The sequence below is a fragment of the Schistocerca piceifrons genome, chromosome 10 (genome assembly GCF_021461385.2).
Source record: "Schistocerca piceifrons isolate TAMUIC-IGC-003096 chromosome 10, iqSchPice1.1, whole genome shotgun sequence".
Lineage (NCBI taxonomy): Eukaryota > Metazoa > Arthropoda > Insecta > Orthoptera > Acrididae > Schistocerca > Schistocerca piceifrons.
This window is the reverse complement of record NC_060147.1, coordinates 111,128,422-111,151,352: the sequence shown is the minus strand read 5'-3', so window position 1 is coordinate 111,151,352 and position 22,931 is coordinate 111,128,422. Positions and strand designations below refer to the sequence as shown.

At 45.0% G+C, this 22,931-nt stretch overlaps 1 protein-coding gene across 1 annotated transcript in view; it reads right to left on the bottom strand.

Moving 5' to 3' along the window:
• Positions 1-22,931, bottom strand: part of LOC124718981 (F-box/LRR-repeat protein 7-like) — a 126,285-nt gene that overhangs the window by 57,101 nt on the left and 46,253 nt on the right. Inside the window, exon 3 of the mRNA XM_047244653.1 lies at positions 11,524-11,725. Within this exon, the coding sequence (XP_047100609.1) occupies positions 11,524-11,725 (202 nt within the window). The remainder of the gene's footprint in view (positions 1-11,523; positions 11,726-22,931) is intronic.

The window sequence follows — 22,931 nt, the reverse complement described above, 5'->3', positions numbered from 1 at the left end:
TTGTTAACAGCGAATATAGATTTGAGTGTTAGGAAGTCTTTTCTTGAAGGTATTAGCCCTATATGTATGTGAAACGTGGATGATAAACAGTTTAGACAAGAAGGGAACAGAAGTTTTTGAAATGTGCTGCTGCAGAAGAACACTGAAGATTAGATGGGTGATCATGTAACAAATGAGGAGGTATGGAAAAGAATGAGAGAAGAAATTTGTGACACAACTTGACTAAAAGAAAGGATTGGTTGATAGGATACTATCTGAGATATCAAGAATGACCAATTTAGTAATGGAGGGAAGTGGGGAGGGGGTGGGGGAGGAATTGTAGAGGGATACCAAGAGATGAATACAGGAATCAGATTCAGAAGTAGTTATTCAGAGATGAAGAGGCTTGCACAGAATAGAGTAGCGTGGAAGATGCATGAAATCTCTTTGGAGTGAAGACCACAACAACAAAAACGGTCTTCCTAGTGAGACTTAGTTACTTCCATATATCATTTATAATACTACAGACTGACTTCTAAACAATTCTGTACACAAATCGATCACCTGTGACTCTATCCCTCTGTGACAGTTTTGAATTAATTAATTAACTGATTATATTTAGAACTTCTCTGTTCCATTATATTTGGCTTGGTATAAGCATCCAATTCAAAACGGTCTGCTGAGACACTTGGTATTGTTTTAGATAGTAAGACATCACATCAAGAAATCAAAGAAAGAAATATGTTATCCTGTTGTGAAGGAAAACGCTATTGAGTTGCTAAATAGAGTAGTGTAGAAGCTGCGTCAAACCACCGAGCCCACACAAGCGAAAAACCGTGCCAGACTCGGCAGTCAGTGGTATGTACTCCTGATGATGATGGTGAAGATAGTTATAGAAAGCTCGACTGTTTTATTAGAAATGACACAGCTTGGAAACTGAGTAGATTCCATCCAAGCAAGGTACTACAATGGAACTGGTCAGTGAACCTATCTCACTTACATATCACAGAATACAATACCCATGTTAAATTCCAATGGAATCAAAATCCTAAGTCTTAAAACCTAAATTATCTTTACATTTTTTCGTAAATAGAGCTAATATAATACACAAATAACACAATATTTATCTCCAATTAATTTTAAATTGCAATAATAATTTACAATTGTTGTCATTATTCCTGTTTATATAATTTACAAATGGAGTATTTAACTGTAATAGAAACAGTTTGGACGATAAAGATTAATGTATTTTATGGTCTCTGAAATGCAACCTGTTGCATCTTTGCAGTTGTTGATTTTTGTGTATTAGTGAGTTATGGTATATGGTAGAAGTGGTAAGTCTGAAATGGCGTAAATTACAATGTGGTGCATTATAATGTGAGATGTTGTACACTATGTGTTGTGAAATTGTGATGTCAAAGCATAGAACCCAGATTTTTGGCATTCCACTTAAATTTGAAAGAAAGAAATTAAAAGAAGTGATAAAACTTCATCCTACACCATTGTCCTTATTTGTTTACTACTAACCTGATCATACCTAACAAATCACAGTGAATATTACAGCGAGATCTGTTTTTGACGAAGATGTATGAGAGTCAAATGAGAACATTTCCTTAAAATTTTTAACTGTTATTTCTGACTTCCTTCTCACTTAAAATTCTTTGAGCTGTTATACATAAAAAAGTGCACGAGAACGATAGAAAATTTTTAATATTAACAGAGATGGGGTTCATGATAGTATGTAACTGTAAAGGAACTTTAGTTGCCAGAAAAAATACTTCAACTAACAGTTAAAAGAAGGAAAAGCGAAAAATACCCAGGAAAAAGAGGCAACAGAGCAATACAAGACACTCAGCAATGAAGTCAATATGAAGTGCAAGGAAACTTAAACAAAATGGCTGCAGGAAAGATTTTTAAAAATCGAGAAGCAAATGGTAACAGGGAAAACAAATTAAATCCATAGAAAAATCAAAATATCTTTCAGAGGGCTCTAAACCAAAGAAATGTTCATTAAAAGTGCAAGAAATAATAGGTGTAAAGAGTACACAGTACACTTGTAGGTGGGAGAAGATCTCCTTGTGATACAAAAAGAAATGAGTACCTATTTGGAAGACATACAAGATTCAGAATTAGCACAAGATTTTGACTGAACATTTGAAGACATCCAATCACGCGAGAAAGAAGGGACAGATAACATTCCAGTGGAATTCTTGAACTCTGTGGGGGAAGCGGCCACCAAATCATTATTCAAGTCAGTGTGTAAACCCTGTTAGTCTGGGATTCCTCTTTCGATTTTTGGAAGAGTATAATCCACACAATCCGAAAGCTAGCAAAGGCATTCATTGATTCATTCAGTGTGCTCAGTGGAGCCCATTAATAAAGAGAACCTTTTTGGGATGTGTCAATAGCCAATATATACATTAATGTGAGACATCATACAAACGCAATCTGTAAACTATATCCATACTAATAATAAATGTGTAAAACTTTCGTTTCTGTGTATTTGTCTGTTTGAACAAATGAAACTTCAAAACTACTAGACAGATTTTCATGGAATTTTTACTTATAATTTGAGTGTAGATTGGGGCAAGCCGGCCGCTGTGGCCGAGCGGTTCTAGGCGCTTCAGTCCGGAACCACGCGGCTGCTACGGTCGCAGGTTCGAATCCTGCTTCAGACATGGCTGTGTGTGATGTCCTTAGGTTAGTTAGGTTTATGTAGTTCTAAGTCTAGGGGACTGATGATCTCAGATGTTAAGTTACATAGTGTTCAAACAAATTTCGGGCTTGCAGCTGGTCGTCGTTCAATACTTCGCACAATATTTCAACTGGACACCGCCAGTCATGGTTAGGTGAGCCGTCGCAGACTGGTGAAAACTTTTTTTTTTCTTTATTGTATTTCAATTCCCCATCGGGGCGGGCTGGCAGCAGCATATGCGCTGCTCTTCAGCCGAAAGACATAGAACAAACAATAGAAGACATTTAAAAATAACAAAGGAGAGAATATGGTGAACATAGGTGTAAAAAAGGGGGAACATCATGGAAGGCAATAGACAAAAAACGGGGTGACTGTAAAATGGAGACAAAAAACTGTTGAAAAGTAGCACACACAAAAGGCCACACACTGCGACAATTAAAAGAACACAAGGCACAGTATGACTGGTGCATGAAAGGTATTGACGGATGGCATAGCACACAACGTAACACTGATGGCGAACCTCAAGGCAGTACACAATTAAAATCACACCTCTTGACGCACAGGAGAAACAGCACTAAACACAACACTGATGTGGCACACTGACGATGATCAAAACAGAGGATCTGCCAGGTGCAGGGAGATGAGGGAGACTGGAAGAAGGGAGGGAGGGGAAGAGATGGGGGAGATGAGTGGGGGGCGCGCTGAAGAGGGGCAGGTAGAGAGGGATGTGGGGCCGGCCGCGGTCGTCTAGAAGTTCTAGGCGCTCAGTCCGGAACCGCGCAACTGCTACGGTCGTAGGTTCGAATCCTGCCTCGGGCATAGATGTGTGTGATGTCATTAGGTTAGTTAGGTTTAAGTAGTTCTAAGTTCTAGGGGACTGATGACCACAGATGTTAAGTCCCATAGAGCTCAGAGCCATTTGAACCATTTTTTGAGGGATGTGGGAAGGAAAGAGGCAAGTATGGGGTGCAGGGTCTCAGGGGAGGGGGCGGGAAGGAGGAAAATCCGCTCTGGGAGAAGGAGGGAAGAGGAAAAAAGGGAGCCCTGGGGAAGGGGGGGGGGAACAAGGCCAGGTTATAGTTGGAAGGAAGGGTAGATGTCACAGCAAAGTTCGTCATCTGGGAGGGGGAGGCATTGGAAATTGCCCTGATGAAGGAGATGGAGGTGGAGAGAGGGAGGGATACAGTGATAGAGGTGCGGCAAAGGGCGTGGGGTTGAGAGGAAGGAGGAAACCAGAGGGTGGGGGGGATCAAGCCTGCGGACAATGTAAAGGATGCGGAGATGTTGGAGGAACAGGAGGAGGTGGGGGAAGGGGATCAGTTCATACAGGAGCTGTGTGGGGGAAGGAAGGCGGATACGGAAGGCAAGGCGGAACACATGGCGTTCAAGGATTTGGAGGGCCTTGTAAAAGCAGGTGGCGGCGGAGATCCAGGCAACGCTGGCATAACAGAGGATAGGACGGATGAGCGATTTGTAGGTGTGGAGGATGGTAGAAGGATGCAATCCCCATGTCTGGCCAGACAGGAGTTTCAGAAGGTGGAGGCAGGAATGGGCTTTCTGCTGGATGGTCTGGAGATGAGGGGTCCAGGTGTGTCGGTCGAGGGTGAGGCCAAGGTATTTCAGGGTGGGGGTGAGCTGGATAGGACGACCATAAAGGGTGAGGTAGAAATCATGGAGGCGAAAGGAGCGAGTGGTGCGGCCTATAATGATTGCCTGGGTTTTGGAGGGGTTGAGACGGAGGAACCACTGGTTACACCAAGTGGTGAACTGGTTAAGGTGGGTTTGGAGGGTACGTTGAGGCCGTTGAAGGGTAGGATAGAGAGCCAGGAAGGCGGTGTCATCAGCATACTGGAGAAGGTGGACTTGGGCATATCAGCTGTGTACAAGAGATAAAGGAGAGGGGAGAGGACAGAACCTTGGGGGACGCCAGCCGTGGGATAAAAGATACGGGAGTTGGTGTTGTGGAGGGTGACATAGGAAGGACGGTGCGAGAGTAAGGAAGCGACGAGACGGACAAAATTGATAGGCAGGGCGTAGGTTTGGAGTTTAAAGAGGAGACCAGGATGCCATACACGGTCATAGGCATTTTGGAGGTCAAGGGAAACAAAAATGATGGAGCGACGGGAGTTGAGCTGGAGGGACAGAAGGTGAACAAGGTTGGGGAGTTGGTCTTCAGCAGAGAAGGAGGGTCGGAAGCCACACTTGGTAAGGGGGAGGAGGTGGTGTTGAGCAAGGTGCTGATGGAGGGAGAGGATGGATTCAAGGACCTTACTGAAGATGGAGGTGAGGCAGATTGAACGATAGAAAGAGGTGACAGAAGGGGGTTTGTTGGGTTTGAGGAATAAGAGGATGCGGGAGGTCTTCCACAGGTCAGGGTGGAAGCCAGTAGAGAGGATGACATTATAGAGATGGGCGAGGACAGTCAGGAAGGAATAGGGGCTTTCTCGAAGGTGACGGTAGGTGACACAGTCGTGACCAGGGGCCGTGTTGCGTTTGGACCGGAGGATAAGTTTAATGTCTTGTGCTGTAATGGGAGTGTTTATGTTGGAAGGGGCAACTGCTCCAAGTACTGGAGACTAGGAGCAAGTGGAGCGACCGAGGTATCGGCACGTTCCATGATGGTGGAGAAAAGAGAATAATCAAAGTGGGGATCATCGGGGTTGGAGAAGACCTCGGAAAGGTGGGAAGCGAAGTGGTTGGCCTTACTGAGGTTGTCAGGAAGGGGGCGATCGTTATGGAGAAGGGGGTAGTGGGGAGTGGAAAGGGAACCAGTAAGGCGATGGAAGGCGGACCAGTACTTTGAGGAGTTGATAGGGAGGGTGGTGTTGAGTCGTGTGTAGGTCTGGCGCCAGTCTCGGCGTTTCGTTGCTTTAATAAGGTTCCGTACGTGTCGCTGTATTTGCCGGTGGTGGTAGAGTGTATCCCTGTCACGAGTGCGCAGGAAGGAGCGATAAAGGCGGCGGGATTCACGGAGGAGGAGGACAGCCCGCGGAGGGAGAGTGGGACGGTGGGGGTGGATGGTTTTAGTAGGAACATGGGCCTCCACGGCGTCAGTAATTACCTTCTGAAGGAAGGACGAGGCGTGGATGATGTTGTCAGGATGGCGATAGGTAAGAGGGTGGCTTTCGACCTGGGTGGAGATGGAGTCCAGGTAGGCATCCCAGTTGGCACGGCGATAGTCATGGACGACCTTGGGAGGGGGAGCAGGGTGCGGAGCCGGAGGGGGGCGGTGAGCAGACGTTATGGTGAGAAGAACAGGGAGGTGATCGCTACCTGTGGGGTCAAGGACGGCGACAGCGATACGCCCAAGAAGGTTGGCGGAGGCAATGACAACATCGGGGGTGGTGCGAAAACGTCGCCCGTTCCGCAATATATAGCGTACTGTAACTATTCTGCGCATGCGTCGAAAACTTGATAGTTGAACAACACTGCCCGCTGGCAGCGCCCTCGCTGGTGGAATAGCGGAACTCAGTCGCCCTCTGCGTTGCTGTTTGCCACGGCGGTCGACGCAATCGGTCGTCTTCGATAAGAGCAAATCGTGGAGATGATGGGATTCCATGCACTGTCCAACTGGTAGCCGCTGTCACGTTTTAACAGATTTTCCGTCAGTCGTATTTCTGCGGATAAAGAGGAGAACATGCCGGAACAATCTTTAGCTTTTCTTCCTTTCGTTGCCAACACTTCGTTTAAAGTAGCAAGAATACTCCAAAAATTTCAGGTAAAAGTGGTTTTCCGCCCACCATCGAAGATTGCGGACCTTGTGGGATCAGTTAAGGACAATCTGTTGCTACGAAAGGCCGGAATTTACAAGATACCGTGCCAATGTGGTATGGCTTACATAGGTCAAACCACACCCACCGTGAAAGAACGCTGCGCTGAACATCAACGTTACACCCGCCTTTTGCAGCCAAGCAAGTCCGCTATTGCTGAACATTGTATTTCTACTGGACATTCAATGGAGTATGAGAAAACAATGATTTTGTCCACAGCAACGTCTTTCTGGGACTCCATTATTAAAGAATCCGTAGAAATACGACTGACGGAAAATCTGTTAAACGGATATTAACGGCTGTACGTGCAATGAAATAGTGTGAGAAATTTCTTGTGGTTCAACTGGAACTGGATGACAAGTTGAAATGTAGTGAACACAGGAATAAACTAATCACAAAGCTCAAATTGGTAAACCTTTCCCTTAGAAGTGTCGCTTAGGGTGTTGTTGTGTACATAGTTCCGCGTAGTCAGCGCGTACACAACTTTCCCACTAGAGCGCGCCCCACTAAGCACAACAGCGCAGGTGCAGCACTCGTCTGTCTTTGCACTACGAGATGGCGCTGTCATAGAGACGGACCAAATTCTGCTTCCGCCGATCCGCAATGAGATTGCTGCTAATGTAGAACCTTTTCTCCTCGCGGCTCACACTCGCTCAGTGATACATGAACGTTCGAGTGTACAGACCTCTGATTAGTCAGTCTGCATTAGTCTGTACGAGTCTGCATTAGTCTGCGTTAGTCTATAGCCAAGTTTCAGTCTGCGCCTAATAAGATTACCATATTCCCGTACATAGCCATGAAGAGAAATGTATAGACACTTTGTCAAGTATCAGAGATACGTGAGAATAAGATTAACGTACCAAGACCAAAGGAACTTCAGACTGTCAATTGTAAGCAGCATCCAGAATCGTCTGACCTAACGGCAGAAGATAAACACGCCACGATAAGACCACGAGACATAGCTGACACTCGCCTACTTCGCTAGAGCGACAAGTCAAATAATCTGATGGTGTGTGTACCGAAGGTCTTATAGAACGCACACCACAGATGTTGATGGAGTGACCTGATCATCTGCTTATTCTGTGTATTTTCATTCCCTGTTTTCATATGAACCAAACACCAAAGCTCTATTCTCTGAGTAAATTATCAAATCTTTTCTAAAACAATGGGAAATCTGGTATGAGTTAATTTAGATTGCTACTCACAATATAGAGAAGGCATTGAGCAACAGACAGGCATGTTTAAAAGTAGATTGTCAAATACTGATCTACATGCATACGCCACAGACCACAGTATTGTGCATGGCGGAAGGTACCCTGTACCACTGCTAGTCACTTCTTCTCCCATTCCACTCATAACTGGAGCGAGGGAAAAACGAATATCCATATGCTTCCATACAAGCCCTAATTTCTCTCATCTTACCTCTGTGGTCGTTATGTGCAATATATATTGGCGTCAGTAAAAAAGTTCTGCAGTCTCCTTCAAATGCTGGTTCTCTACATTTTCTCAATAGTGTTCCTTGAAAATAACGCCACCTTTCCTCCAGGGAATCCCATATGAGTACTGAGTTATCAGAAAAACATTTATCAGATGTAGCCACACAGTCGCTACCCACACACACATGGTCACTGTCATCTTTGAGGAACAGTTCTAAAGATAATTCTGTTCCTACTATTTGATCTCCTGACATGTGGAAAGTAATCAGAGACTACCAACACAGGTGTTACAATTCTGCCTTAGTCACCATTTTGAAAATCGAATAGCATGAACTCTTTACTGGTAGAAAAAGTGAAGTATTCATTTTTTCTTAACTAGTTAATGCATCATGTAATGTAGTGTACATTAAGAAGGAGAGTATTCAGGGAAGTGAAATGAGTCAAGTGAAGTAACTTTCCTTTAGAAACTAAATCATATTAGTTTACTGCTTACTGGAATTTATGAGTATATCAGCTAAATATAGTGTTGTAAATCAAAAGGAAGTTGCTGGTTTGAAGGACGTTGCTTTATATATACTTAAACATAGCATTCTTCAAGGTTAATCGTCCTATTAATTCATTTGAGACAGATAACAATAATTAAAATTTTGTTGTATAATTAATGTGGAAGTGGTTTTTAGCTTGGGGCTCATATAATACTTAAACATAGCATTCTTCAAAATTAATCGTCCTATTAATTCATTTGAGACAGATAACAGTAACTAAAATTTTATTGTATAGGAAATTAATAATCAATTTTTTTAAACATTCTGGTCAAAATGTTAGTTGCAACATGCTACAATGCAAATTTGAAAAATGTGGAATTTTAACACTTATATGTGGAAATTCGTTATTTAAGACTTAGTTTTCGCTGTGCTGACTAAAGTGACCAGTTTACTTCACTAAAAATAAATTATTTCAGCTGTAAGAAGAGAAAGCAAAAAGTAAACAAGATATCCTACATACATTCTATTTCAACAGAAAAATATCTAACAATCATTACATACCAAAATATAAGAGTGCTATCATCTTGTCAGCAAATATTTTATTTTGTTAAAGATGTATTTATTCAAACACAGTGAACTCTTAAGGTTTTAGACATTTTGGAACATTTCAAATTATAAACTTAATTATTTAAAATAAATATTTTTCGTAAGTTTTTCAACCCTTGAATCTACATAATAGGATAATTTGTAGGAATGGTTGTTGTTGTTGTTGTTGTTGTTGTTGTGGTCCTCAGTACAGAGACTGGCTTGATGCAGCTCTCCATGCTGCTCTATCCTATGCAAGCTTCTTCATCTCTCAGTACGTACTGCAGCCTACATCCTTCTGAAACTGCTTAGTGTATTCTTCTCTTGATCTCCCTCTACGATTTTTACCCTCCAAGCCGCCCTCCAATACTAAAGTGGAGATCCCCTGATGCCTCAGAACTTGTCCTACCAACCGATCCCTTCTTCTAGTCAAGTTGTGCCACAAACTCCTCCACAATTCTGTTCAATCCCTCCTCATTAGTTATGTGATCTACGCATCTAATCTTCAGCATTCTTCTGTAGCACCACATTTCGAAAGCTTCTATTCTCGTCTTGACTAAACTATTTATCGTCCATGTTTCACTTCCATACATGGCTATACTCCATACAAATACTTTCAGAAACGACTTCCTGACACTTAAATCAATACTCGAAGTTAACAAAATTCTCTTCTTCTGAAACGCTTTCCTTACCATTGCGCCTACATTTTATATCCTCTCTACTTCGACCATCATCAGTTATTTTGCTCCCCAAATAGCAAAAATCCTTTACTACTTTAAGTGACTCATTTCCTAATCTAATTCCTGCAGCATCACCTGATTTAATTCGACTACAGTCCATTATCCTCGTTTTGCTTTTGTTGATGTTCATCTTATATCCTCCTTTCAAGACGCTGTCCATTCCGTTCAGCTGCTCTTCCAAGTTCTTTGCTGTCTCTGACAGAATTACAATGTCATCGGCGAACCTCAAAGTTTTTATTTCTTCTCCGTGGATTTTAATTCCTACTCCGAAATTTTCTTTTGTTTCCTGTACTGCTTGCTCAATATCCAGATTGAATAACATCGGGGAGAGGCTACAACCCTGTCTCCCTCCCTTCCCAACCACTGCTTCCCTTTCATGCCCCTCGACTCTTATAACTGCCATCTGGTTTCTGTACAAATTGTAAATAGCCTTTCGCTCCCTGTATTTTACCCCTGCCACCTTCAGAATTTGAATAAGAGTATTCCAGTCAACATTGTCAAAAGCTTTCTCTAAGTCTACAAATGCTAGAAACGTAGGTTTGCCTGTCCATAATCTAGCTTCCAAGACAAGTCGTAGGGTCATTACTGCCTCACGTGTTCCGACATTTCTACGGAATCCAAACTGATCTTCCCCGAGGTCGGCTTCTACTAGTTTTTCCATTCGTCTGTAAAGAATTCGTGCTAGTATTTTGCAGCCGTGGCTTATTAAACTGATAGTTCGGTAATTTTCACATCTGTCAACACCTGCTTTCTTTGGAATTTGAATTATTATATTCTTCTTGAAGTCTGAGGGTATTTCGCCTGTCTCATACATCTTGCTCACCAGATGGTAGAATTTTGTTAGGCCTGGCTCTCGCAAAGCTGTCAGTAGTTGTAATGGAATGTTGTCTACTGCCGGGGCCTTGTTTGGACTTTCAGTGCTCTGTCAAACTCTTCACGCAGTATCATATCTCCTATTTCATCTTCATCTACATTCTCTTCCATTTCTATAATATTGTCCTCAAGAATATCGCCCTTGTATAGACCCTCTATATACCTTTCTGTTTTCCCTTCTTTGCTTAAAACTAGGTTTCCATCTGAGCTCTTGATATTCATGCAAGTGGTTCTTTTTTCTCCAAAGGTCTCTTTAATTTTCCTGTAAGCAGTATCTATCTTACCCCTAGTGATATGTGCCTCTACATCCTTACCTTTGTCCTCTAACCATCCCTGCTTAGCCATTTTTCACTTTCTGTCGATCTCATTTTTTGGAAGTTTGTATTCCTTTTTGGCCGCTTCATTTAGGGCATTTTTATATTTTCTCCTTTCATCAATTAAATTCAATATCTCTTCTGTTACCCAAGGATTTCTATTAGCCCTCGTCTTTTTACCTACTTGATCTTCTGCTGCCTTCATTATTAATGAGGTAAATTTTAAATCAGGTTTTGAGCTGGTAATGATTCTCAGTTTTTTGCTTTGTGTTAGATGGGAGCGTGCTGAATACCTTTTCTTCATCAGAAAATCAGTAAACGCTGGAGAATTTCAATGCCGTTTCCCACTATTCCCTTCAGTAGAAGACAAAATTTTAAGCAAACAATTGCATTTACTACTAAGGGCAGTTACCAAATATTGTTTTACAGCTAGGAAGCAAACACAGGTGCTTGCTCTGTGTAACCGTTGATAGGATAATTTAACATAGGATTACGTATCAGTGCCAACAGCTTATAGAGAGAGAGAGAGAGAGAGAGAGAGAGAGAGAGAGAGAGAGAGAGAGAGAGAACAAAAGAGACTTGTTACAAAGGAGATATTCTCCAAAGTAGGCACCAGCAAGGACTTCCAAACTTATTTTAAACTTACCTCATAGCTGAGCTTCTGTGTGGGATGGAGGTACAGCTCAGAGAGTCTGTGGCACGTGTTGTAGAGTGCACGGAAGACACGGGATTTGGCGCCACGGCACATGACAAGGCTACGGAGGTTCGGGCAATCGCAGATAGTCTGGACTGCCTGCTGATCAGTCTTGTCGGCCTTCCAACAGTCAGAAATGACAATGCACCCCATTCTGTCACAAAATAATACAGTTTTACATGAGATGACTTCTGAGCACCGCCTCTCTTTTTGGAAATGTCAGTGAGGAAGAAAAATGCAATTAGTTACAATATACAGTAGTGCAGGGTTCCACGAAAGTAATAGTACGATGTCTGAACCATACATTTATTGCATTTACTGTGGAAGTAGTAGATACATACTAGACATAAACAGTCACGATGGAATTACATCATTCATAACATGAATAACTAAATATGGTGTTTTCAGTTCATGGATGGAAACTGGCATAATGGCACCAACTGTCCTGTCGTGTTACTGCACTGCTGGTACTTTGTCCAACCTCCGTTCTTCTTAATTAGCTCAAAAATTCACTTCGGCGTTGATTCAGTTAGGATTTGTCATTCCTGAAGTGAAACTCTCGTATCGCACTTTTCAGCTCACATACGGCCTCAAATTGCTTTCCATTGCAATAAACACGCGTTGAAAGTATTCCTTAAAGGTTCTTCAGGGGATTCAAATCGAGGCTACTTGCAGGACAGAGCAAGACATCGAAATCTTTATCTTCAAACCACATTTTGGTTGTAGCAGAAATATATACAGGCGCAATATATTGTTGAAAGATTAGAGTTTTGTTCCCTAAGTCTTCATGCATTCTAATCAGTTCTGTCTCTAGGATCTCAGTGCACATGTTAGACTTCATACTAGTGTTCAGTCAAGCAATACGTGACTTAGCCTTAGCGCAGAGGGCTGCCCGAATCATAACAGTTTCATCATCAAAACTTCTGCTCATTCTTAACTGCTGTTCTGTTGTCAGATCATGCCAATAATACTGAAATCCATCCCGTGCATCTAAATTGAACATCTTCTCATCACTGAAAACCACTTTATCGCATGCTGAAGTCCATGTTTTTCAGCAAACTCCAATGTAGCCTATTTATGTTTGGATGTTAGGGAAGGTTTCTGCAGTCGGCTCTTGAATGCAAGAGGTTTGTCACGTGACAACATTGGCTGCATACGTCTGGCAGTTACAGGCAACTGTGCGTCAGCAACAAGCTGAGAGGAACAACGATTTGTGGCCCTTTTGCGTAAAAGTAGCCCTTTCGATGCCTCAGATAATTTTCTGAGCCCAGTTTAGCGACATTATCAATCACTGTACTTGAACAGTTCAACTTTTTGGCAATTCGACGATTAGTGAGTGGTATTAGATGTCTACGCACATGTCATGTAATTCGCATAGCCGGCCTTGTGGCCGAGCGGTTCTAGGCGCTTCAGTCCGGAACCGCGCTGCTGCTACGTTCACAGGTTCGAATCCTGCCTAGGGTATGGATGTGTGTGATGTCCTTAGGTTAGTTAGGTTTAAGTAGTTCTAAGTCTAGGGGACTGATGACCTCAGATGTTAAGTCCCATAGTGCTTAAAGCTATTTGAACCATTTTGAATTCGCATAAATAACGGGCCTCTGATTTGAGTATGTGGTGATGGTGCCCAATAGCGACCCAGATGGGCTCCATAGGATTTACGTCAGGCCAATACGGTTGCCGTGACATCAATGTGGGTTCATTATAATGTTCCTGACACTACTGTAGCACGGTTCTGGCTCCGAGGCACGGACAATTATACTGCTGAAAGATGACATCGCCGTTGGGGGAGACATCAAGCGTGAAGGCATGCAGATGGTTCGAAGCTGACAGCATGTCTTCGATTATTACCACAGGTCCCGTGCAAGCGCAGGAGAATGTCACCTATAGCATAATACTGGTCCCACCAGACTGCGTCCATTGCGCGCTGCACGTTTCGAGCCGCTGTTCACCTCAACGGCGGCGTTTGTGGGGACGACCACCGACCCAGTGTAGCAAAAATGTGATTCACCCGAAGAGCAGACACGTTTCCACTGATCGACAGTCGAATCCCGATGGTCCCGTGCCCAGTGCAATCGTAACTTACGATGTCATTGGGTCAACATGTGAACACATAAGGATGGTCTGTAGCGGAACTACATGTCCAACAATATACTATGAACGGCGTGTTACAAAACGCTTGTGCCACAGATCACTATCGATCCTACTTTACAGATCAGACAAGCCTCCGAACCCCGCGTTCTGTGGAGAGTCGTGGACGTCCAGCCATTTAGCACCTAGTGGTGGTTCCACTGTCCTTTTACCTCTTCCCATAGATGCTCACGACTGCAGCACGTGAACATTCGGCCAGCTTCGCCGTTTTCGAGTTTCTCGTTCACAGGCTCTGCGTAATAATAATCTGCCCTTTGACAGAGGTGCTTATCTCAAAGGATTTCCCCATTTGCAGCCCATATCTTAAGGGTGATCCCCCACCTGTGTCTGCCCCGCTTACAAATTTTTGTTACCGCACCATGTTCCTACAATGCCACCAGGCAGTATCCAACGTCGCGACGGACAGAGGTCACAATGTTTTCGCTGATAAATGTACACTCCTGGAAATGGAAAAAAGAACACATTGACACCAGTGTGTCACACCCACCATACTTGCTCCGGACACTGCGAGAGGGCTGTACAAGCAATGATCACACGCACGGCACAGCGGACACACCAGGAACCGCGGTGTTGGCCGTCGAATGGCGCTAGCTGCGCAGCATTTTTGCACCGCCGCCGTCAGTGTCAGCCAGTTTGCCGTGGCATACGGAGCTCCATCGCCGTCTTTAACACTGGTAGCATGCCGCGACAGCGTGGACGTGAACCGTATGTGCAGTTGACGGACTTTGAGCGAGTGCGTATAGTGGGCATGCGGGAGGCCGGGTGGACGTACCGCCGAATTGCTCAACACGTGGGGCGTGAGGTCTCCACAGTACATCGATGTTGTCGCCAGTGGTCGGCGGAAGGTGCACGTGCCCGTCGACCTGGGACCGGACCGCAGCGACGCACGGATGCACGCCAAGACCGTAGGATCCTACGCAGTGCCATAGGGGACCGCACCGCCACTTCCCAGCAAATTAGGGACACTGTTGCTCCTGGGGTATCGGCGAGGACCATTCGCAACCGTCTCCATGAAGCTGGGCTACGGTCCCGCACACCGTTAGGCCGTCTTCCGACCACGCCCCAACATCGTGCAGCCCGCCTCCAGTGGTGTCGCGACAGGCGTGAATGGAGGGACGAATGGAGACGTGTCGTCTTCAGCGATGAGAGTCGCTTCTGCCTTGGTGCCAATGATGGTCGTATGCGTGTTTGGCGCCGTGCAGGTGAGCGCCACAATCAGGACTGCATACGACCGAGGCACACAGGGCCAACACCCGGCATCATGGTGTGGGGAGCGATCTCCTACACTGGCCGTACACCACTGGTGATCGTCGAGGGGACACTGAATAGTGCACGGTACATCCAAACCGTCATCGAACCCATCGTTCTACCATTCCTAGACCGGCAAGGGAACTTGCTGTTCCAACAGGACAATGCACGTCCGCATGTATCCCGTGCCACCCAACGTGCTCTAGAAGGTGTAAGTCAACTACCCTGGCCAGCAATATCTCCGGATCTGTCCCCCATTGAGCATGTTTGGGACTGGATGAAGCGTCGTCTCACGCGGTCTGCACGTCCAGCACGAACGCTGGTCCAACTGAGGCGCCAGGTGGAAATGGCATGGCAAGCCGTTCCACAGGACTACATCCAGCATCTCTACGATCGTCTCCATGGGAGAATAGCAGCCTGCATTGCTGCGAAAGGTGGATATACACTGTACTAGTGCCGACATTGTGCATGCTCTGTTGCCTGTGTCTATGTGCCTGTGGTTCTGTCAGTGTGATCATGTGATGTATCTGACCCCAGGAATGTGTCAATAAAGTTTCCCCTTCCTGGGACAATGAATTCACGGTGTTCTTATTTCAATTTCCAGGAGTGTATTTGTCCAGAATATAATCGCTGGAAGGCGCTGTACAGCGCCAGCGTGTCCACCTCCACTGTCAGGTCACAAGGACCGCTGTGTGGAATGGATGATGTTGTCTCCTGTATTGTGGTGTACGCCACGAAGAGTTTTCTCCATTTTGGCGAATAGGTCGTAACCACACGGACTCATATTAGGTGAATATGGTGATTCAAAAATGGCTCTGAGCACTATGGGACTTAACTGCTGAGGTCATCAGTCCCCTAGAACTTAGAACTACTTAAACCTAACTAACCTAAGGACATCACACACATCCATGCCCGAGGCAGGATTCGAACCTGTGACCGTAGCGGTCGCGTGGTTCCAGACAGTAGCGCCTAGAACCGCTCGGCCACCCCAGCCGGCTCAATATGGTGATTGTTCCAATATCTCCCAGCCATATATGCAGGAGCTTCTGGACAGGATTCGCCATGCGGCATCGTGCACTGTCATGAAGGATGGTGGGATGCAGTCCATCTGCGACCCACACACAACAGGGAGGCAGCGAGTTCAGTTGTGATGTCCATGGGACGTTCATCCCGTCCCATCTCGACATTGTTTTGTGCTCTCGCCATGTGCCTCTTCAGTCTTGATCCATGCATGTTGTTGATGTTTCCTAAACATACTTTTAGGTCGCTCGAACTGAAGTCCCACCCTTTCAGACAGTACACACAGCAACGAACTCAAACACAGCAGTCGCCGCTCACTGCAGATGGCCTTTTGTTATCAGCTAAAGACAGCGCGCATGCCACTCTATGCACATCTTTCACGTTACAGTAATGTTTCCACTACTTTTTATCCAACTGTAGTATATTTAAATTTCACTGCAGAGTCAAAGAAACTGGTACACCTGCCTGATATGGTGTATGGTTCAAAAATGTTTCAAATGGCGCTGAGCACTATGGGACTGAACTTCTGAGGTCATCAGTCCCCTATAACTTAGAACTACTTAAACCTAACTAACCTAAGGACATCACACACATCCATGTCCGAGGCAGGATTCGAACCTGCGACCGTAGCGGTCGCGCGGTTCCAGACTGTAGCGCCTAGAACCGCTCGTCCACGCCGGCAATCAATGTATGGTGTATGACCCCACCAGCATGCAGAAGGTCCGCAGAACGACGAGGTATGGACTCGACTAACGTCTGAAGTAGAGCTGGAGGGAACTGACACCATGAATCCCGCAGGGCTGTCCATAAATCGGTAAGAGTACGGGGGATCTCTTCTCAACAGGACGTTGCAAGGCATCCCAGATATGCTCAATAATGTTCATGTCTGGAGAGTTTGGTGGCCAGCGGAAGTGTTTAAACTCAGAAGAGTGTCCCTGGCATGGAGGTAAAAATAAGAGGAGTTGTCATGACGTCACAAACTTGAAGCCGACCCAAGTGAAGATCCGCCATGTTAGCTACCCCAAAACATTCGCTTCTGGTGGTTTGATTCCGTGTAGTCGTGAAGTGTTTTGATAAAAAAAAAATGCCGGCTTGCGTCGCTTATGGATGTACTAATCGTTCTGATTGTAGTCTAAAGTTTAAACAAATCACATTTCATTCGTAAGTGTACTTATTTAAGCGCTATTTTCGTATATATACTTGAAAAGGAGTTTTGCTATTTGGGGAGCAAAATAACTGATGATGGTCGAAGTAGAGAGGATATAATATGTAGACTGGCAATGGCAAGGAAAGCGTTTCTGAAGAAATTTGTTAACAACGAGAATTGATTTAAGTGTCAGGCAGTCGTTTCTGAAAGTATTTGTATGGAGTGTAGCCATGTATGGAAGTGAAACATGGACGACAAGGAGAGAATAGAAGCTTTCGAAATGTGGTGCTACAGAAGAATGCTGAAGATTAGGTGGGTATATCACATAACTAATGAGGAGGTATTGAATAGAATTGGGGAGGAGTTTGTGGCACAACTTGACTAGAAGAAGGGATCGGTTGGTAGGACATGTTCCGAGACATCGAGGGATCACCAATTTAGTATTGGAGGGCAGCGTGGAGGATAAAAATCGTAGAGGGAGACCAAGAAATGAATAAACTAAGCAGGTTCAGAGGGATGTAGGCTGCAGTAGGTACTGGGAGATGAAGAAGCTTGGACAGGATAGAGTAGCATGGAGAGCTGAATCAAACCAGTCTCAGGACTGAAGACCACAAGAACAACATACTTGAAATTCTAATGCACTGTAAAGTTTTACAGTATGGTTTTATTTCTGTGATTTGACTTTAGATTTCCTATCAATCCAACACGAAGAGCTCTCTGGAGGTGAGCAATACACTTGGTTTTCAGTGTTTGGTTATTCCGAAGTAACTGAAAAGTCCTGGCAAGAAATATCCTGGAAATGGGGACTAACGTTTTAAAATGTGATAATTTAATGTAAAAGTAATGTAACTATATGTAGTTAATTAAATCTTCAGTAAAATGTGTGGAACACCTGTTACAGTGGTTAAATTATAAGTACTTAAAGGGTTGCATATTTGATAAAGCAAAGTTCCCTATCTAAGTCCAGGCTAATCACAGTGTTGTCTTGTTACCCTGTAAACTGCTGCTATTTGCCACACTGAATGTCACTTAGAAGGCACAATTTAAGAACAAAGCAGATGTGTAAACTACAATGGGCCTGACAATCTTAAATTCCGTCCTTTTCCTTCGTAATTTAACGAATCTTTCATTTTGTGGCATGACAGCTGGCTTGTTTATATCGTCCCTGCATACATCTATGGGACACCAAAGGAAATAAGGTAACTTTATTGCAAACTTCAACATTTAAAATTTGCATTTGACTTGAAAATGCAACGAATACAAATAGGTGCCTCTAAACTATCAATCATTGCTTTTGGAGTTCTCGCTTTATCAATTATCGACACAAACACAATGAAAGTGAATAGAAATGGATTACGAAAGAACGCTTTTCATAGCTCATACTTCTCTTCTCGGTTTTTCGAAGTGTATAAACAAAAAGGAATTATAGTACTGAGGCCAGAAGCGTTATATTTTCGTGTCGTATTACTGTATCGAATACGCATTTAAGACCAGAAAAACGTTTGAAGTTGCGTTCCTTATGCTGTGTTGTTCACTAACACAGTGTAACATTTACTATATAACATAAATATCGCATGCACAAGACAGAAATAACGAACAAGAACCGATTGTAAACACTCCTCTGCTAATGTTTTGGGGGATCCAAGATGGCGGCAGGCGCCGCCCATTGGCTTCAAAACAATGTACGGCGTAAGTCTGTAGCGCCATCTCCCCTTATTCTACCTCCATGGTCCCTGGAGCCACTCTATAGCAAATTTTGGAAGTGTTGGGTGTCGCAATCTCCTCTTTGAATTGCCGAAGTCCGTCGGAATGCACAATGGACATGAATGGATGCAGCTGATCAGACAGGATGCTTACATACGAGTCACCTATCAAAGTCGTATCTAGACGTATCAGGGATCCAATAGCACTCCAACTGCACACGCCCCACGCCATTACAGAGCCTCCACCAGCCTGAACAGTCCACTGGCGATATGCAGGGTCCGTGGACTCATGAGGTTGTCTCCATACCCACATACATCCATCTGGTCAATACAATTTGAAACGAGACTCGTCCGAGCAGGCAACATGTTTCCAGTCATCAACAGTTCAAAGTCGGTGTTGACGGTCCAGGGCGAGGCGTAAAGCTTTGTGTCGAGCAGTCATCAAGGGTACACGACTGGGCCTTCGGCTCCGAAAGCCCATATCGATGACGTTTCGTTGAATGGTTCGAAGGCTGACACTTGGTCCAGCACTGAAATCTGCAGCAATTTGTGGAAGGGTTGCACTTGTGTCACGTTGAACGACTCTCTTCAGTCATCGTAGGTCCCGTTTTTGCAGGTTCTTTTTTTGCCCGCAGCTGTGTCTGAGTTTTCATATTTTACCGAATTCCTGATATTGATGGTACACACGTGAAATGGTCGTAGGGGAAAATCCTCACTTTATCTTTACCTCGGAGATTCTGTGTCCTATCTCTCGTGCGCCGACTAAGTCACCACCTTCAGACTCACTTAAATCTGGATAACCTAACATTTTAGCAGCAGTAACCGATCTCAGTAATTAAAACTTCCGGGCTAAGAGGCCGTGGTCCAATAGTAGAAATACTCCTCCCTGACGTTTCGTTGCCAGCTGCGGGCAACATCATCTGAGGTGAGTCTACGACTGGCTGCTAGGCCGTGGAGGTCCTGTTTAGATAGAGCGTGAAGAGGGCACCACCACTTGTCACGTGTTGTCAACAGTAAAACTATCTCTGGCTGGCTTCATTACTCTCGATTAATTACTGAAGACGCCGGCCGTGTAAGCCTACACGCTATGATGAGTAACCGATCTAACAACTGCGCCATACACTTTTTGTTTTATATAGGCGTTGCCGACCGCAGCTCCGTATTACGCCTGTTAACATATCTCTGTATTTGAATACAAGTGGTTCAAATGGCTCTGAGCACTATGGGACTTAACTGCTGTGGTCACCAGTCCCCTAGAATTTAGAACTACTTAAACCTAACCAACCTATGGACATCACACACATCCATGTCCGAGGCAGGATTCGAACCTAAGACCGTAGCAGTCCCTCGGCTCCAGACTGTAGCGCCTAGAACCGCTCGGCCACCCCAGCTGGCATTTGAATACACATGCCTCTACCAGTTTCTTCGGCGCTTCAGCGTAGGAGGCTCCCTGTTGCAAGATATGAAATGTTTCCAGCTTTTATTTCAGCTTTGCATTTCACAAAGCCCCATGTACAAAGCAAAAACAATGTGCATCTAACTGGTGTAATTAGTGATGACACTTGGCCTTAGTTCCATAACTTTCCATTTCATATTCGTGCTAGAAAAATTTATCACCAGAATAATGAATAGAAGTCAGGATGATTTCAACAACTTTTATTTTCCAATTCATATCTTTCATCTTCCAAATTTAGTACAACATGGTTCCCCATACATTTAAGGAGTTTATTTACTTCTGCCATGCATAAAATAGCACACAGCTCTTTGTTAGAATAAATGTTAAAAGCCTTATTTCAATGACATTAGCACATTTCTCTAATAGGAAAAGGAGGTTAAGCTGGCATAGGTTGGCTTGAACACTGCAAAGGCTTAGTGGCCCTAGTCCTACTGAATGTCGTACGGCTCTGCTTTCTATAAAATGCGCGTCCATTCTTATTATTTCCTCTTGACTCTTGTACATATTGTACACTCCTGGAAATGGAAAAAAGAACACATTGACACCGGTGTGTCAGACCCACCATACTTGCTCCGGACACTGCGAGAAGGCTGTACAAGCAATGATCACACGCACGGCACAGCGGACACACTAGGAACCGCGGTGTTGGCCGTCGAATGGCGCTAGCTGCGCAGCATTTGTGCACCGCCGCCGTCAGTGTCAGCCAGTTTGCCGTGGCATACGGAGCTTCATCGCAGTCTTTAACACTGGTAGCATGCCGCGACAGCGTGGACGTGAACCGTATGTGCAGTTGACGGACTTTGAGCGAGGGCGTATAGTGGGCATGCGGGAGGCCGGGTGGACGTACCGCCGAATTGCTCAACACGTGGCGCGTGAGGTCTCCACAGTACATCGATGTTGTCGCCAGTGGTCGGCGGAAGGTGCACGTGCCCGTCGACCTGGGACCGGACCGCAGCGACGCACGGATGCACGCCAAGACCGTAGGATCCTACGCAGTGCCATAGGGGACCGCACCGCTACTTCCCAGCAAATTAGGGACACTGTTGCTCCTGGGGTATCGGCGAGAAACATTCGCAACCGTCTCCATGAAGCTGGGCTACGGTCCCGCACACCGTTAGGCCGTCTTCCGCTCACGCCCCAACATCGTGCAGCCCGCCTCCAGTGGTGTCGCGACAGGCGTGAATGGAGGGACGAATGGAGACGTGTCGTCTTCAGCGATGAGAGTCGCTTCTGCCTTGGTGCCAATGATGCGTGTTTGGCGCCATGCAGGTGAGCGCCACAATCAGGACTGCATACGACCGAGGCACACAGGGCCAACACCCGGCATCATGGTGTGGGGAGCGATCTCCTACACTGGCCGTACACCACTGGTGATCGTCGAGGGGACACTGAATAGTGCACGGTACATCCAAACCGTCATCGAACCCATCGTTCTACCATTCCCAGACCGGCAAGGGAACTTGCTGTTCCAACAGGATAATGCACGTCCGCATGTATCCCGTGCCACCCAACGTGCTCTAGAAGGTGTAAGTCAACTACCCTGGCCAGCAAGATCTCCTGATCTGTCCCCCATTGAGCATGTTTGGGACTGGATGAAGCGTCGTCTCACGCGGTCTGCACATCCAGCACGAACGCTGGTCCAACTGAGGCGCCAGGTGGAAATGGCATGGCAAGCCGTTCCACAGGACTACATCCAGCATCTCTACGATCGTCTCCATGGGAGAATAGCAGCCTGCATTGCTGCGAAAGGTGGATATACACTGTACTAGTGCCGACATTGTGCATGCTCTGTTGCCTGTGTCTATGTGCCTGTGGTTCTGTCAGTGTGATCATGTGATGTATCTGACCCCAGGAATGTGTCAATAAAGTTTCCCCTTCCTGGGACAATGAATTCACGGTGTTCTTATTTCAATTTCCAGGAGTGTATAGTACCGTCTCTCCCTATAGCTTACCCCTATTTTTCTCAGAATTTCGAATAGCTTGCATCATTTAACATTGTCGACGCTCTCTCCAGATCGGCGAATCCTATGAACGTGTCCAGATTTTTCTTTAGTCTTGCTTCCATTATCAATCGCAACCTCAGAATTGCCTCCCTGGTGCCGTTACCGTTTCTAAAGCCAAATTGATTGTCATATAACACGTCCTCAATTTTCTTTTACATGCTTCTATATATTATTCTTGTCAGAAACGTGGATTGCATGAGCTGTTAAACTGATTGTGCAATAAATCTAGCACTTGCCAGATCATGCAGTCTTCCGAATTGTATGGATGATATTTTTCCGAAAGTCAGATGGTATGTCGTCAGACTCGTGCATTCTACACATCAATGTGAAAAGTCGTTTTGTCGCCAGTTCCCACCATGATTTTAGAAATTCTGATGGAATGTTATTGTTGTGACTTGGCGAGACAGCCAAGCCACTACGAGGTAGTCGAAAGGCACGCGTTTAAGCTCACGCAGGCTGGCGTGAGGTCTGGAAAATGACAAGGAAATTAGAACTTAGAAAAACGGACGCAGATGGTGAAATACTTAACTTTAATCCATAATTAGTGGACATCGGTCTGACGGTACATGCATCACAAGATGAATAGCAATTGATAATGGCGCCTTGCTACGTCGTAGCAAATGACGTAGCTGAAA